The sequence below is a fragment of the Manihot esculenta genome, chromosome 18, assembly GCF_001659605.2.
Source record: "Manihot esculenta cultivar AM560-2 chromosome 18, M.esculenta_v8, whole genome shotgun sequence".
NCBI lineage: Eukaryota > Viridiplantae > Streptophyta > Magnoliopsida > Malpighiales > Euphorbiaceae > Manihot > Manihot esculenta.
The window spans coordinates 6,011,687-6,029,282 of record NC_035178.2 but is presented as its reverse complement, the minus strand read 5'-3'; the positions used below and the strand labels follow the sequence as shown (position 1 = coordinate 6,029,282).

Sequence of the window (17,596 nt, the reverse complement as noted above, 5' to 3'; positions counted from 1 at the left end):
GGTTCAGTTAGTTTGTGTTATTAGATAGTTTTTGATTCTGACTAGTTACTCATGTTACAAGTTCTCAATTTTACCGGTAAATTATACCATGATGAATATAGAAATTCAGTTTAGATTCAATTTAATAAGTATTTTTTGTTTTATTATTTTATCACTTTTTTATTATAATAATATATAAATTAACTATTATAATTTTATTTAATTTTTTGTTATTTTTAAATCAACCTATTATTAATTATTATTATTTTTTCAAATAAGTATTTAAAATATTTTTTAATATTTAATAAAATTTAATATTTTTAAAATAATATAATTGAAAGTTAATAAAATAAATTATTTTTTTAATATATATAAAAAATTAAAATAAATAAAAAAATATAAAATAAGAAGAGTATAAAATAAATATATATTTAAAAAATAAATTTTTATAAAAATGAAATAAACTATTATAATTAAATTATGGTTATTCCCATTTATTTTTTATTTATTAAAAAATATTTTTAATAATACTACTATCAATAAATATATCTTTATTATAAAATCAACTTTTAATAATATTTAAAATTATTAAAACAAATTTATTAAAATAATATAATATTTTAAGACATGGTTTACTATTAAAATTTAATTTATTTTTAAAAAAAATATTCTAATCCATTAAAAATTATTTTTATATAAATTTTATTATATAAATAAATTAATAATTAAATGAGATAAATAAAAAAAATTATCACTTAATAATAAAAATGATATATAAAATAAATTAAATAACGAGTGAATAATTTAAGAAAAAATTGAAGTGAAAACTTAAATTTGAAATCTTAAAAAGTAAATTTTTTAGATTGAAAAATAATATAAAAATGAAATACTAAATAGTATAAATTTTTTTATAAATTGATAAAAAATTTAAAATTATAAAATATAATGATAATTTTAAAATAAAAATAAATCAGTAAATTTTTTAAATATATAAAAATTTAATAATAATTTTTCATGTTTTAAGAAAAATTATAAATATACTCTTAAAAAATTTTAAGGAAACTCATAACTCTTGATTATGAGCAGCTCCGTTCTGATTTCATATAAAAAAAAATACACGAATTCAATTATCAAAAAACATATAAAGAAAATGATCCTGCAAAAGAGAAAGAAAAAATTATGGAATTCATATGCTACATAAAATCACAGTGATATAATATAATTTATCGAATTATTTTGGTTCAAAGTTAAAGACGGATCAATTTATGTTGGAGTTGGTTAGGACTTAGGACAAGGCATTTGGGCTTCTACTTTTCAGATTGAGAGGGTCAATGCGACAATAATCAAATCAATGCATAGCAGCTATTACTATTTTGGCTGCTAGGAAATTTCTCAAGTCAATTCAATCGGACATGTACCAAGTATGAATATTGGTGTGCTATGATTCAGTCTGGGCCGGATCGGTTTAGATTTTCGATTCAATTTTAATTAAATTTATTTAATTCCTATTTGATTTAATCACAATTTAACCCGCTCAAGTAAAATTGAGCCGAGTCCAGGATTCCAAGTGTAGCTCACCTCATCTGCTTGTCTGATTTTCCTTTTTTTTGGCTGAAAACAGAGAGAGAGAGATGGGCAGCTGCAGCAGAAAACTGAGTCTCGGTCCATGATGGCTGGGTTATGGTCGACAAAGGCATACAAATTAAATACAATGAATTGACATCAAAACAATTAATTTAAATTATAAACTTTTTATGATAACAAACTATTTGTTGTTTTTAATAAACTCATATTTAATATATATTAAAAATAAAATAATATAATTAAATGATAAAAAATAATATAAGTATTTATTAACTTAATATATTTTTAATTTATAATAAATTATTTTTTTATAAAACAAAAGGAAAATAAAAATATTGAAATGTTTATTTTACTTGAAGTGCAATAAATTTGCAAGACATGTACTTTTGAAGCTAAGGGACAAAAAACAAATATGACAGTGGAAGCTGCAAAGTCAACAGGAAGGAAGTAGTGGCAGCGTTTTTTCTTTATTTTCTTTAAATAAATAAATAAATAAATTTCACCTTCGCTGCAAACTCTCCAACCAAAACGGTTACCCAAATTGATCACATAGCTATTCTTCCATTGTTTCTTTCTTCTTTCTTGCCAAGACCCTTTCTTTATATTAAGATTAACCCAATAGAATGTTATCCAACTGGACCAATTCTCTTTTATTACTCCCTCTGTTATCATTTCTTTATTCAATTGCTTGCGCAAACTAATAAGCAGCACAAGGAAGGAAGAGCACAGCAAAAACACCTCCCACCAAACAACACAGTTTTTAGCTTTAACTGGATCGCTTACAGGTAATTCTTCAGTACCCAGTTCTTGTTTTCATTCCTTTTGGTGCTCTGTTACTCTCTAAGGTTTTAGAAAATATTCTTTTGTAAGGTTTTTGTGTGCTCATGTTTTCTTTATATCATCGCGTTTGGATTTTGGTATTGCAGATTGTAGATTTAAGGTGGTTGGTTTAGTCTGGAATTTGGAGTGGAGGTAGTGTTCGTAGTTTTGATCCCATGGATAGTTTCTGCTGTTTTGGTGCTTCCTACTCTAAGGTAAAGATAATAATTTCCTCTACGGTATGGTTTTACTTTGTTAAAAATGTTTCTGAAAAAGGTGGCTAGAGAAATTCTGCAGACTTCTGCTTTTTTAGTGGTTAATTTGTGGGATCTAGAGGATAAAATTTAGTTTATCTACTTGGGGATTGAAGTAATCATTCATATCGAGTGTTGCTGTGAAGGGATGAGTTCTGTGATCTCATGAATATTGTTTGTACTCAGAAGTTTAAACTATGTGGAGCTATCATTTCTCTTTTACTGCCATTCCTCTGCTTTTATCTTAGTAATTTTATGGACTCAGAAGTTGGAAACTTGTTGCTATTCTTCATACCCCTATGTACCTCTAAGCTGTGTAAAATATAAATTGAGATAATTTTCAATGTAGCTTGTGGGAGGACGATCATCATCAAGCTCTGGAAAGGGTAAAAGTCATGAGGGTTTAATCAAGTATGGTTTCAGCCTAATAAAAGGGAAAGCTAATCATCCCATGGAGGATTATCATGTCGCTAAGTTCGTGCAGATTCAAGGACATGAATTGGGGCTTTTTGCTATCTATGATGGCCATTTGGGAGATGGTGTGCCTGCATACTTACAGAAGCATTTGTTTTCTAATATCTTAAAGGAGGTGTGGCATTGTTCTGAAATTCTAATGGCCTCCAAGTATTTTGGTCTAAGTTTAGTTACACAATAACAATTTCTCATTTCTTCTTCTAGGAAGAGTTCTGGGTTGATCCCAACAGATCTATATCAAAAGCCTATGAGAGGACTGACCAGGCGATTCTCTCTCACGGTTCTGAGGTGGGGCGAGGTGGGTCTACAGCTGTGACGGCAATTTTGATAAATGGTCAAAAGTTATTGGTAGCTAATGTTGGGGATTCGAGAGCTGTAATTTCAAGAGGAGGTAAGGCAATTCAAATGAGTACAGACCATGAACCTAACACTGAACGAGGCAGCATAGAGCACAGGGGTGGCTTTGTCTCTAACATGCCAGGTTTTTCCATATTAGCCATTAGCAGTCATAAATCTGTTTGATATCTACTAATATGGAGGTTACATGAATGATATTCTATAGAAAGATTTAACTCGTCGCTCTCTGCCAAGCATCCTTGATTTGCATCATTCAAATTATAAATTATAATATACATACCTGCTAGTTATCCTTGATCTGCATGAGGGTAAACTTAGAAGAAAGAAATAGAAAAGAGACAAACTTAAAAGAAATTAATAATTTGCATGGTTCCACAAGCAAAGAAGTGTAGAAACTTACATATTCTCTCAATGGCTGAAATCTTATTTGCAAATCTCTTATTGGACTTCATTTCACAACATATTTGCAGGAGATGTCCCTAGAGTCAACGGGCAGCTGGCAGTATCTCGTGCTTTTGGAGACAAGAGCCTTAAATTGCATCTGCGATCAGATCCTGACATTCAAGACACCAACATAGATAACAATGTACATTTCTTAATCCTTGCAAGCGATGGCCTTTGGAAGGTGAGTGAATCATTTTAGATGAACTTCTTTTCTGTTGGTTGAGTTACTGAACTCTATAGAAATTGCTAGATTGTGCTCTCTTGATTGCATTAGAAAAATGTCCATAAATTACCCTTTTCTTCTCTTTTTGGATTGAAAATAATCCAGGTGGTATCAAATCAAGAAGCTGTTGATATAGCAACAAGGATTAAAGACCCATTGAAAGCAGCTAAGCAGTTAACTACTGAGGCATTGAAAAGAGACAGTAAAGATGATATATCCTGTATCGTTGTTCGATTTAAGGCGTAAAGCCTATCGAACACTATCTTTCTCCCAGATCTGCGTACATAAACTATACTAGATTTGCTTTACTAGGGTTTTCATTTTGTGGATTAGACAAACAACAAATACAAGCTTAGCTTAGAGGTTCTGCAGTAGTATCTAATTTGTGAAGGAGAGTAAAGGGTTTCCCAGGCTTTGTAAATTTACTTTATAGATTAGGTTGTGGTGCTTGAAAGTGTTTGATTGAATTAGAAATCTGATGTAAATTGTCTTATAATCTTTTTTTAGTGAAGAATATTGCTTTGATTGCAGTAGGTGGGAGTTTTCAGATTCAATATTATCAGGTGCTCAAGCTGTTGAATGAGAGCTCAAGTGCTAATCACTGGTGATTCTTAAGGAAATGGATGATTTTAATTTAAGACAATTTAACTTCTATACTTTTGTTTTGTAATAAACTAAAATATAAAATGAATGTTATTATATTTTTGGATAAATAAGTAATGATTATTTAAGTAGTGATGTTTTGAAATTTTAAACGAAAAAGATTAGTACATGAATGTAATCTTTAATGTAAAATAAATAAAATATAATCATCTGATCTGATATGTTATATTGAAAATCCACAATTTTTATTTAAAATTATGAAATTTAAATATATAAACTTAATTTTATAACTCATGACATTTTCATAAGATGATTTTTTTATGCTAGAAGTATGTTTATTTATAATTTTAGTATTAAATCAACTATTTTAATATTTTAAAACAAAGTAAATAACATGCAATCTTATCTTTTGTTTCTTATGAGGGAGATGGAGAGTAAATAACTTTTCAAAATTTTTTTTTCAATAGTTGATAAATGAGAAAAATAAAAAACCACGTTCTTTATTTAATAATTAAAAAACAAAAAACAAAAGATACAAGATCTTGTGTGCCAGTTATAAAACAATGTACATCAGATTCCAACTCAAATTTTATGAAGAAATCAAACAATTTCAAACAACAGAGCCTAATCAACAAGAAATTTACAAAGGCTGGGGAGTCTTGTGTCCGGCAAAATAACAAACAACTGCAAAACCTCATGGTTACCCCAACCAAGTATATGTATTTGTCGTTTTGTCTAATCCACAAATTGAAAACCCGTGTAAAGTAATTTTCACAATAGTTAGGTATGTATGTGGCGCTAGGAGAACGATAATTTTCAAGAAGCTTAGCTTTACGCCCTGAACCTAACAACAACACAAGATATATCATCTTTACTGTCCCTTTTCAATGCCTCAGCTGTTAATTGCTTAGCTGCTTTCCGTGGGTCTTTAACACCTTTTGCTATATCAACAGCCTCTTGATTTGACACCACCTGCAGTATTTCCAAACCAAAAGGAAGAGGGGAAAAAATGAGTTTATGTTCTTTTTTTAATACAGGCATTATAGCAAAATCTAGCAAATTCTCTTTAGAGTAGAGTATGGCTCGTACTATCTCAACCAAGATAAGAAAACTGACATGAAATAATTCACCTTCCAAAGGCCATCGCTTGCTAGGATTAAGATATCTACATTATTATCTATGGTGGTGTCTTGTATGTCAGGATCTGATCGCAGATGATATTTCAGGTTCCTGTCTCCAAAAGCACGAGAAACCGCCAGCTGCCCATTAACCCTGGGGACATCTCCTGAAAACAAGTTGTGGAAGGAAGTCCAGTGAATAGTAGTTAATTTTTTTTTTTTTATTAAAGACAAATTTCATGGCAGCCATCAAGGTGGCAGAGATAATATAAAGTTCCTTTGATCATAAACATTGCATCTAAAGGAAGAATCAGCTAGGACCTTCTTTCCTAAAACATGGACCGCTTGATTCCCTTCCCTTTTGACAAAAAGGAAGGAAGTAGCTAAAAAACCTCTTGAAAGTTCAAAAGAGTTGGCAACTGGGTTACGGATGGCAACTGGAGCATTAAATAGTAGTTAAATGTAAGGCCAAGTGCAAACCGTAAGATTAAAGCCACAACTAGTAAATAAAAAGATGCTCGTCTGCATAAGGCTATAAGCTTGATTTCATGCTATAAACAGATACTTGCAAAATAGAGAAGCAATTTTATCTTAAAATTAGAACATTTCAATATTATAAGTTGATAAAAGGTTCCTATGGATCATAATACTGATGCCCACATTGTTGGTTTATGTAAAAAGATTCAATTGGCTAGATAAAGTTTAGGAGTAGTCCTAGTGAAATACAAAATAGTGCACTTCCAAATCCCAGTGGGGATGGAAACTAACTACAAAAAATAATAATAACAAAAAACAACACCCTTCCAGAATCCAACTTACCCATAATTATCAGAAAGTGAAGTCATGACTCAATTTGGACAAGTAACAAGGCTCCTCAAAAGAGGAAGAGCAGAAATTATTTACAATGCTATCAGAAAGTATCAAAATGCCTTCAAAGATTTGTAAACAAGGATCAGCCAATCAGATGAAAAGTTGCCAGACACCTTTCAAAATAATTAAGGCAACTAGTTTAAGTGAAATAGTTCCCAAAGCATCCTCTATTTCTATTCTTGGAGATGAAACCCAGTACCTACCACAGTGATGCAAGGAAACAAATGAACAGGTGACATATCCAGTGTCCTTAATATAAGTGATGAAAACATGATGCGTAGCCTACATGCTCAATACAAAAGGGAAGCAGGGAGATGACTGCTCCAAAACTAGAATTTTGAACAATGTGCATGGAATATTCTACACTCTTCTCTTCTACTTGTGAAACAAAGCAAGTATTTCTTTTTTTTTTTTTAATTTCTTTTTACAACTAAAAATATTCTGATGCAGAGCGAGAAACAGAAGGCACATTCATTATAATTTAAATGGTAGGCAATTTCTTGCTTTCAAGGGAGCAAATGGACATATCTGCATCTTGTGCTTGAATGGACAAACTACAAACACATTCAAGAACTGGAGGCTTCCAGCTTTCCCCATATGGATGCTTAGCACATAGTGACAAGTTAAATCTTTCTTGAGAATACCATTCATGTAAATTCATCAGCACATGACAAAACAAATTTGACTTTAGTAATTGCACCGTGAAAAACCTGGCATGTTTGAGACAAAGCCACCCCTGTGCTCTATGCTTCCTCGTTCAGTGTTAGGTTCATGGTCTATGCTCATTTGAATTGCCTGACCCCCTCTTGAAAGTACAGCTCTTGAATCCCCAACATTAGCAACCCACAATCTTTGACCATTTATCAAAATTGCAGTCACAGCTGTGGACCCACCTTGTCCCAAGTTTGAACCATGAGAGAGAATTGCCTGGTCAGTCCTCTCGTAGGCTTTTGAAATAGATCTGTTGGGGTCAACCCAGAACTCTTCCTAGAATGATGAAATGACAAAGTGTTACTGTTAGAGTACCTCCAAACTAATCACATAACCAACCTAAATCAAAATGTTTTAGCTGGCTATTAGAAGTTTGGAATGATTTCACACCTCCTGTAGGATATTGGAAAACAAATGCTTCTGTAAGTATGCGGGCACCCTGTCTCCCAAATGGCCATCATAAATAGCAAAAAGCCCTAATTCATGTCCTTGAGTCTGTATAAACTTAGCAACATGATAATCCTCCATGGGATGGTTAGCCTTTCCTTTTATTAGGCTGAAACCATACTTAATTGAACCCTCATGGCTTTTTCCCTTACCAGAGCTTGATGCTGAACGTCCTCCAACAATCTATGCAGAAAACAACCTCAATTTTATGTTTGACACAGCTCAGGAGCACATAGGGATATAAAAAAGCAACAATGAGTTCCAAGCCATAAATACTAAGACAAGGCAGTACTAATGGGATTATAAGGAGAGATAACACTATATACTTCCAATTCCATGGAAATTAGGCATTTAAGATGTTGGATTAGTAATGGAGAAGATAAGTATGTGGGTTTCATTTTGAATTTTTGTAAAGTGGCCGTACAGAAAGATTATGCAAGAACTCAATTCAATTTGATTTCTTTTTTTTTTTTTATCACTTCTCATGTTTGGAAGCAAAAAGTTGGATGCTCTGGCTACATTACAATACCTCATCCCTTTCATTATCATTAGTAATGGAATTATACTGTTGCATTGATTTATTCCAAACAAAGCCTTAATAAAATCAAATAACCTTCAATATTTTTTTTTTTATATGACAGCATGAAAGTAATACCTGGACCCTGCATATTCTAGCAAGCAGTTTTATTTTTTGAACCATAGGCTTTACGTCCCTCAACAAAATAACTAACCACAAAGTGAAGATCATTGAAACATTCCATATAACACAAGTCTAAGAAGCTTGATAGGGTAAATTCATCCCATCACACCCAAAACTTGATAGGAACGAGTACCTCGGTAAACTAACCACTTATCCCCTAGAATCCAATTGAAACCCAAAGCAGATTCCTAGCCTAGGTTTCAGTAACATTTTAACAGTTGAAATTCCATAATAAAGAAGAAATTAATATCTTTACCTGAGAGTAGGAAACACCAAAACAGCAGAACTTATTCATGGAATCAAAACAACACAATCACCTCCAACTCGTTGAAGTAAATTCCCACCATCCAGCTTCAACACAAATTGCAGAGCAAACCAAACTCCTTAAATCTACAGTCTGCACCATCAAAATTCAAAATGATAAAAAAGGAAATTCCTAAAACCTCAGGAGTTACAAAGAACCAAAAACAAAAATGAAAACGAGAACAGAGCATAGAAGAATTACCTAATAGCAACCCAATTAAGAGCTAGGAATGGGTCAACTTGGGCAGTAGTTTATGATTGGATGGAGGTGTTTTTGCTGTGCTATTTCTTTCCTTTCCTTCCTTGAGCTTCTTATCACTTTGCACAAGCAATTGAATAAAGAAATGATAATAAAGTAATGATGTAAAAACAGAGAATTGAGAAGATCAAACTTATTTTGGTTAATATCGATGCAGAGAAAGGCTTAGAAAAGAATCATATGATGGCATATGTTCGATTTGCGCAAGCGTCTTGGACGGATCGCTTGCAGCGAGAAACAAAAAGAACAAGACAAAATCTATACAATAATATTAAAAGTCAAACCATTTTCACTATTCATTGCCACAGTTCTCTATTTTTTTTTCTCATTAAAAAAATTGCTCGGCTTTCCAATCTTGGCCCGCCTAAAACGACGTCATATTAATAAGACTCCCTAGACAGATAAAACCCTAACTATTGGCCCAGGCCCAACTAGGAGGCGCGGATCTTAATTAGGGTTTGAGGAGGGTTTTGCGGTGCTTTCCCTTCCCTTCCCTATATATATTCATCGCTCCATCAACGCCAAGCACAAGCGTCGATTGATTGAGGTATGCTGCAATAGCAGCTCAAAGCTTTCTTCTATAATGGTTTGGTAAGCGTAGTAGAGTATTAGGGTTGCTTATTAAGATATGAGATTGCCCCTCCTTTCGGCTGCAAGTGATGAGATCCATGGATCGATTTCTTGACGGCTTTGTTCTGGGGGCATATATAAATCATTCCAAAGTCTTGGGGTAGCTGCTCATATCATTGGCACTTCTTCAGTGCTTTTTATGGCTCCCTTCCTTTGGTACATTTTCTAACTGCCTCTTCTCTATCTTTTTTTCGTTAAATCGTCTTTAATTTATTATAAAGATTAAAGAAACAAGTCATTTTGGTGATGCCAAAAGAAAACCTTAGGACGCAGAAATGAGATTCAGCACTTTGAATAAAAACAAATACTCGGTAGCGATGAGGGATGGATTTTTCCCTCCGAATTTTTGTATTTTTATTTAATTTTAATAATATAAAACTTAATATTATTTATTAAAATAAATTATCTTAGAAATATAATGTAAACACTATCAATAATATATATACATATATATTGAACGTAATGATATTTTGAAGAAAGAAAACATTATGATATTTCGACAAAAAAAACATTATGATATTTATTTTATTTAAATATATAAAATGAATTAAAATTTAATAAAAATAATTATCGAGTCCGATTATGGGATAAATTGTCATTTTTATATAAATTTACACTTAGTATTTATTCAATACAACTAATTTTTAATGGCAAATGCACTATCCTAACGGTAGGAAATCTGCATTTGACAGTAAAATTTCCAATTCTCAATATTAGAGCGGTGTATTAAATGAACTTTTATTGAAAACAAATTGTACATTAAATAAATTTTAAAAAAATTATTATTTGATCTTAATAAATTAAAAAATTAATTATTTAATCTTTTAATTTAAAAAAATTTACATTAAAATATTTTTAAAATTTTAATTTTAATCATTGTAACAGCCCGGACGTGATCCCCGGCACTGTTACCGCTCACGGCTCAGGGCTATCCCTCGCCTGACCTCTTGCCACCTCGGACTTTCCACTGACATCCCTTCACCCTCACGGGTTCCGGGCAGGATTTGTCCCCTTGGGTTCTCGTCAAACGCATCCTTCCCCAAGTGGATTTGGCCCAAATTTCCCTTGGGAAATTAGGTCGACTCCCCACTGCTCGAACCCTTGACCTCCCACTTTAAGGGAATAGTCTGGTGAGAGTGAGTACCAAAGGAACAATTGGTACTCACTCTCACCAGACTATTCCCTTAAAGTGGGAGGTCACAGCAGTGGGGGAGGCCACCTAATTTCCTATGGGAAAGCGATGTCGAGAACCCAAGGGGACAAATTCTGCCCGGAACCCGTGAGGGTGAAGGGATGTTAAGAACTGTTCACAGTGCCGGGGATCACGTCAGGGCCGTGAACGGTAACAGTGCCGGGGATCACGTCCGGGCTGTTACAATCATTAAATATTATAAAAATTTAAAATATTTTTAGTACGGGGATTGATTAATAAATTTTAAAAAATGTATGAAATTAATTAATAAATTTTTTAAAATTATAAGTATTAAATAATAAAATATTTAATTAGTAAAAATAATTTGTACTTTTAAAATGTAGAAATAATTTATTATATTTTTTAAAATTAAGAAATTATAGTGAATTTCTCAATATCATTTTTAAATAAATGGTAATTTATATCATTGATGCACTTGTTAATATTAGTACATTTGAAAAAATTTTGTTAAATTAATTAATATTTTTACTATTATTAATTAATACATATGAATTTTTACTAAATTTTTTAATTGAATATAGAACAAAGGATTATATCCCACTTCCTTACACTAAAATATTGGTGCCAATTCTCAAATATCCTATAATATGATGAGATGAAATGCAATAGAAAAAAAAGACAACTTCCAGCGGTCAAAGTGAATTTTTTTCATTATATTGGTTTCATATCTCAATTTCATTTAATCAAATCAATGATTATTTAATTATTTTTTAATTGTAGTAAAAATCATGAAATAACACAAACGAGATGGAAGGAGTAAGAGGAATAGATAAATGCTTTGAGAATAATATAGATATTCAAAGTTCAAACAAGAATCATTCAATTTTAAAATCTAAATTATAGGCAGGCGATTTTCGAATCCATGAACCTACAAATTCGTTTTGTTTTCTGAAGAACTAGTTAAAAATTGGGTGGATGTTGAATTATTGACATTAGGCATTTGGGGAACAAAAGAAAGCCCCGCCTGGCAGTAATCAAGAATACAGCCGAGCTTCAAATTTTCAGATGGGGTTCATATTTTCAAATCTGTTTTGCTAAGGGAAGCTTACCAATGGGGTTCATATTTTTATTTGGCGCTCCCCCCATTATGTCCCATCCTTCGCCAGTCATTTCCCAATGACTGGTGCGCAGATTACACAACATTATTAACCCAGAATTCTTACTTCAATTATTGATCCAAGACTACACCAAATGACCATTAACAGAAAAAAGAGACATGAAGGAAATGGTAAATGGGAACATGTTGCTTGAACAGAAAGTAGATAGGCATACATGAAGGGACCGGCATCTCAAGTGGCTAAAGCTATGGATTTAAAAGGCATACAAATATGCAAGTAGCAAGTTCAATAATGTTCTAATAGCAAAGAGACAGCAAAGAGACAACCATGGTCTGGAACCATCTGCTGAGAGCAAATAGACAAGAGACAAATGGTCACACTAGCTCATCCTTTTTTTCTCCAATGAACCCACTCTGAAAGAATCAATCTCTTCTATTCCAACTAATTCTGCAAAATCAATGCTTTTAAGTGGTCAATCAAGGAGAAAACTAAATGACACTTGGAAAAACTACATCGTCAAGTCAACTAACCAATAAATTAAACCTTTTTAGATTTTATAATTCATTATTCAAATAATACTAATAATTGAACAGAAGGTAAGTAGGTAACTTGCGTTTAGACATTGCAAAAGTTAAATATTTTCATCTGAACGGGCATGTATATTCAAATATATTCTCAACTCTCACCCGAGTTAGTCTCCCTGATAGAAGTACTTCACATGATTTTTAATATATACCCGTAACTGAATGCATATAACATTCACAAAGCACAGTTTTAGCTTACCTCAGCATGATTTTCATCACCTTTAGATTGCTCACCTGCTAATTAAATTACATTTGACAAGAAAAGGACGGAAAAAAGCATCAGTTAGCTTCTTTTATGGAAACTGCAGCTAAATTAAGGTATGATCAGAAAGAGATTAAGTATAATAATCCTTATTCATATGCTTCAAAATTCAAAAAGATAATCTTCAATTCCTTAGTTCAACAGATGATTCATTCCCCAGAGAGATAAGGGGGACAGTGTTTACCTCCCTCCTCTGGCAGATCAGAGGTCCACAAGGTGAGATTGTCCCTCAGAAGCTGCATGATAAGGGTGCTATCCTTGTAGGATTCTTCATTGAGGCTATCAAGTTCCGCTATTGCTTCATCAAATGCTTGTTTGGCCAGGTGGCAGGCCCTGCACAACACCAGCAGTAGTTCAAAATATGCTACACTTACAAATATCACTTCTGCTACAGCAATAACAATTATAGAGAGTTCCATGTGTGGACAAAGCCAATCACGCACAAAAAATAAAAAGTTTGTGCATATTTTGCAGGAGACCAAGAGAGAGATGGTGAGGAGATGTATATGAACCTTTCAGGAGAGTTCAAAATCTCATAATAGAAAACAGAAAAGTTAAGAGCCAGGCCAAGTCTGATTGGATGAGTTGGGGGTAGGTCCGAGGTTGCAGTGGAGGTGGCAGCCTGCAGCATAAAGTATATATGTACTAATCTTATTAAATGATCGATTGCTTTCTTATTAGATGTTTAAAATGACAGAATGATATAGAGGAAGAGAAATTCCAACAGAAGGAGAATCACAAACACCTCATAAGCCTTAAGGGACTGATCTGCAGCTTCTTTACGATCATCACCAGCTTTAAACTCTGCCAAATAACGATAATAATCTCCTTTCCTGCCCCAAGAGAAAACTAAAAGAATTCACAAATGCGATAGAGGTGAATGGTGTAATATTGGAAATTACAAAATTAGAGATGGACATCTAAATTCAGATTATATTCCAATAAACAGATTTGAGAATTATCCATAACCAAATGCATGACAAAAACTCAAATAAAAAGAAGTGCATGAATTAAAAGAACCCAAATACAGTTTTTAGACTAAATCTCCTTCATGTCCATGATTTTTGCATCCAAATGAATATCAACGTTGCAAAACTCCCCACTGCTTTCAGATGCTTATTCTACATTATTGGAATTTGTCACTCCTGAACCATTGTAAAGACCAACAAATCTAAGTCAAAGCTGCATTGTCTGACCCTCTATACTCCATTCTTGTACAAGTTCTAAGCCTATAAAGTCATTTCCCCATCTTAAGATGCATTTCTCATCATTTCATAATAACTTAAATATCAAGTCAGAAGAGTGAAATCTCACATCTTATAGTAAAACACGGTTGATTCCCCTGTAGTAGAGGAGGGAAGAAGATGTTGATCAATTACTGATAATATGTCATTGCAGATCTTTGCAAGCTCATCTTCAACCCTTTGCCGATATTCCTTTATCCTCTTCACATTATGCTCATTCCCCTTCGCCTCCTCCTTTTGTTCAATGGAAGACAATATCCGCCAAGATGCACGTCTTGCTCCAATGACATTTTTGTATCCAACAGAAACCAGATTCCTCTCCTCCACCGTCAATTCCACATCCAACTTGGCAACTTTCTTCATTGCTTCAACCATCTCTATAAGAAGTGTAAAAGAAAAAAAAACAACATCAAGCTCAATGGCTATATGATTTCATATTCATCATATTACGTAATAAAATAAATAGGGGATGCAAGTAGAAGAAGAAAAGTAATCATTCAACTAACATAAGATTTGCAAATGAAATGCCCATACAATATGAAACCAGCCAGTAAAAATGGTAAAGAGATTAAACATGCATGTCATCATTAAATAAGAAACTTTCTATTCATTTGACATTACATGAGTCACCTACAAGAAATCCTTAGACCTTTACTCTCCCATTTCAGATGATCCGTAAACCACAATAGCAATCCATCACAAATGCATGACAAAAGCATGAGTTTGCGACTTGTAACTCCAATCAACTAGGACTTAATCCCAATCAAATTTGAGTTGATTTTATACATATATGTAAAGCATTTTACTCCATCAGCTTATTTTTGATTTAGGGTTACGTTAATAGAGAAGTTCATTCTCCATTCATGGCTTACACCACATCGCTTTAGGTGTCACTCTCATCTCCTCTCCACAATTTCAACATCCTCAAAATTTTGAGCTCCATTGTGATCTTACACGACTTAGTTACTTTAGAAAATTTGTATCGATAATCAATTTTTTTCACTTAGAAACACAGGGTAAAAACAAAAACCCTCCCTCACCCCAAAAGGAAAAAAAAAAGAGGGGGGGGATAATCACTGACATTTCTTCTTCTCCTTGCTGCTCCTCAAACTTCTCATTTTATGACACTGGCAAACAGAACGCAAAAATGCAACAACACAAACACATAACAAATGCAGGTGTCACTCTCATCTCCTCTCCACAATTTCAACATCCTCAAAATTTTGAGGTCTATTGTGACCTTACACGACTTAGTTACTTTAGAAAATTTGTATCAACAATCAATTTTTTCACTTAGAAACACAGGGTAAAAACAAAAACCCTCCCTCCCCCAAAAAGCGAAAAAAAAAAGGGGTCGGGGGGGGGGGGGGGAGAAATAATCACTGACATTTCTTCTTCTCCTTGCTGCTCCTCAAACTTCTCATTTTATGACACTGGCAAACAGAACGTAAAAATGCAACAGCACAAACACATAACAAATGCAGGTGTCACTCTCATCTCCTCTCCACAATTTCAATATCCTCAAAATTTTGAGCTCTATTATGATCTTACACGACTTAGTTACTTTAGAAAATTTGTATCAATAATCAATTTTTTCACTTAGAAACACAGGGTAAAAACAAAAACCCTCCCTCCCCCCAAAAGGAGAAAAAAAGGGGGGGGGGGGGGGCAATAATCACTGACATTTCTTCTTCTCCTTGCTGCTCCTCAAACTTCTCATTTTATGACACTGGCAAACAGAACGTAAAAATGCAACAACACAAACACATAACAAATGCAGCTTTGTTGAAATTCCAGCAATTCCTTTATTGACTGTCTTATTTGGTTGTAAAGCCATGAGAGTGTAACTGGTATAGCGGAATCACGTAGCGTGCTTAATATGATAATGACTTTGGTTAAGCGATTAAAAAGATCAAAGAAGAGGAAAGAGACCAAGCCCACTATTTGGCACTAAAAACCCAGAAATCCGAGAAGAATAATACCCAGGAAATTTCTCTTTACTGCGTGAAATCTAACAGAAAATAAGCACAAGCCAAGTGCATATCTTAACCCAGTAACACTTCGCAGAATCAACCAAAAGATTAGAAAATGAGAAATAAAAAAAAATAAAAAGTGATAAAGGTCTTAACTACAGAACATTAAATAACAGGAAATCAGGCATACCATCGTATCTCTCGGCTTGCTCAGCAAGCCTAGCCAAGTAAACTAGCTGCTCCCTCTCCTTCTCCATCCTCTACGCTCTCTCTAAGTGTGTGTCCGAGTGAGATTTTTGCTTTGAGCAGTTTTAGGTGGCTGGCAACTGCTATGAGATGTGGCCGTGCTTTGCGAATGAACCGTTGGATTGAGTTGTGGAGTAGGATCGACGATCAAAATGAGTTATGGAATTAGGGGTTTGATAGGGAAAGGAAGCCGCTCGTTTTAGGGCCAGGGAAAAACGTGACCGTTGGATCGGAAATTTAGGTGCATGCAGTGGGATTGATGTTGACCATAAAGACCACTGACCGGCTTGTCTGGATGGGGTAGAGTGTAGACCGACGAATTACGAGAATGGCTCGTTAAAATTTATAAATATTTAAATTGCTTTTGATTTTTTTTTTTTTTTAACATGTAAAGGGGTTGCATTTATAAGGCTCTAATGGGTAAAAGATACAAGAGGGTGGACAGTTTACCAAAAAAATAAAATAAAATACAACCAAACTGACTAGAAATAAAAAATACAACTAAATCAGACATCGAAATCAAACACACCGCCACCGGCATTACCCCCAATAGTTGATCAGAACAACTGATTCACAGCAGCAATCCACACTGCCGAGAAAGTCAAAAGAGAATCGCCGATAGAATCGAAGATGGCAGCACCACACCACCAAAATATCCAAACACACGAATTTCATGCAAAAGAAAGTCAAAAGCCAAGATCAAATCACCATAAAAATGAGGCTATAGAGCTTTTACAGCCATTGGACACATTGATGCAGTTCTGAGTTGCCGATGTCACGTATGCAAGAAATCTCTCCGATAAGCAAGCTTTTTATAACCTTCTACATTCAGGTTCAAAGTCCATTCCCTTTTAATGAATTACTAAGCACCTGAAAAATTAAAAAAAAATAAAATAAAATATAAAAAAAAATAATTAACTTCCGAGACTGAGTGTAGACAGCAACAGTAAAATAAAAAATTAAAATAAAAGTAAAAAAAAAAAAAAAAACTCTCCCTGTCCAAAAGCAGAAAATGGCACTTAAATCACAAAGACGAAAATCAAAACACAATCACTAGCAAAACTCCAATAACAGATAAATCCCACATTAAAACTCGCGGATCTTTTACTTATCTATCAGTTTCTATGTTTTCTTATTCTCACTTTTGTTTTTTCTTTTTTCTATCTAAATCCTTTTTAAATTGCTTTTGATGTGTCTAATAATTAGTATCTTAGAAAAATATAATATTGAAATGACAATAA

General features: G+C 33.3%; 3 protein-coding genes across 7 annotated transcripts; 1 reads left to right on the top strand and 2 right to left on the bottom strand.

Annotated features, from left to right (window-relative positions):
• The first annotated feature begins 2,055 nt into the window (after positions 1-2,055).
• Positions 2,056-4,664, top strand: LOC110605986 (probable protein phosphatase 2C 10). Of its 2 annotated transcripts, none has more exons than XM_021744687.2 (6): positions 2,056-2,348; positions 2,490-2,597; positions 2,986-3,225; positions 3,315-3,501; positions 3,938-4,092; positions 4,240-4,664. In XM_021744687.2, the coding sequence occupies exons 2-6, from the start codon at positions 2,559-2,561 to the stop codon at positions 4,378-4,380; spliced, it is 762 nt and encodes a 253-aa protein (XP_021600379.2). In that variant the 5' UTR covers positions 2,056-2,348; positions 2,490-2,558; the 3' UTR covers positions 4,381-4,664. The 2 variants fall into 2 exon arrangements, with proteins under 2 accessions (XP_021600379.2, XP_021600378.2); XM_021744686.2 differs by having other exon boundaries at positions 2,059-2,348; positions 3,315-3,591.
• Positions 4,665-5,221: 557 nt separating this feature from the next.
• LOC110606765 (probable protein phosphatase 2C 9) lies at positions 5,222-9,414 on the bottom strand. Of its 3 annotated transcripts, none has more exons than XM_021745742.2 (6): positions 9,089-9,412; positions 8,840-8,980; positions 7,827-8,066; positions 7,436-7,712; positions 5,854-6,022; positions 5,222-5,709 (listed from the first exon to the last, which is right to left on the bottom strand). In XM_021745742.2, the coding sequence occupies exons 2-6, from the start codon at positions 8,876-8,878 to the stop codon at positions 5,679-5,681; spliced, it is 756 nt and encodes a 251-aa protein (XP_021601434.1). In that variant the 5' UTR covers positions 8,879-8,980; positions 9,089-9,412; the 3' UTR covers positions 5,222-5,678. The 3 variants fall into 3 exon arrangements, with proteins under 3 accessions (XP_021601434.1, XP_021601433.1, XP_021601435.1); XM_021745741.1 differs by having other exon boundaries at positions 5,868-6,022; positions 9,089-9,404; XM_021745743.2 differs by lacking the exon at positions 5,222-5,709 and having other exon boundaries at positions 5,869-6,022; positions 7,426-7,712; positions 9,089-9,414.
• A 2,800-nt stretch (positions 9,415-12,214) lies between these two features.
• Positions 12,215-16,531, bottom strand: LOC110606548 (14-3-3 protein 7). Of its 2 annotated transcripts, none has more exons than XM_043953064.1 (7): positions 16,300-16,531; positions 14,207-14,513; positions 13,638-13,725; positions 13,405-13,514; positions 13,077-13,225; positions 12,830-12,867; positions 12,215-12,493 (listed from the first exon to the last, which is right to left on the bottom strand). In XM_043953064.1, the coding sequence occupies exons 1-7, from the start codon at positions 16,364-16,366 to the stop codon at positions 12,488-12,490; spliced, it is 765 nt and encodes a 254-aa protein (XP_043808999.1). In that variant the 5' UTR covers positions 16,367-16,531; the 3' UTR covers positions 12,215-12,487. The 2 variants fall into 2 exon arrangements, with proteins under 2 accessions (XP_043808999.1, XP_043809000.1); XM_043953065.1 differs by having other exon boundaries at positions 12,830-12,864.
• Between the last annotated feature and the right edge of the window lie 1,065 nt (positions 16,532-17,596).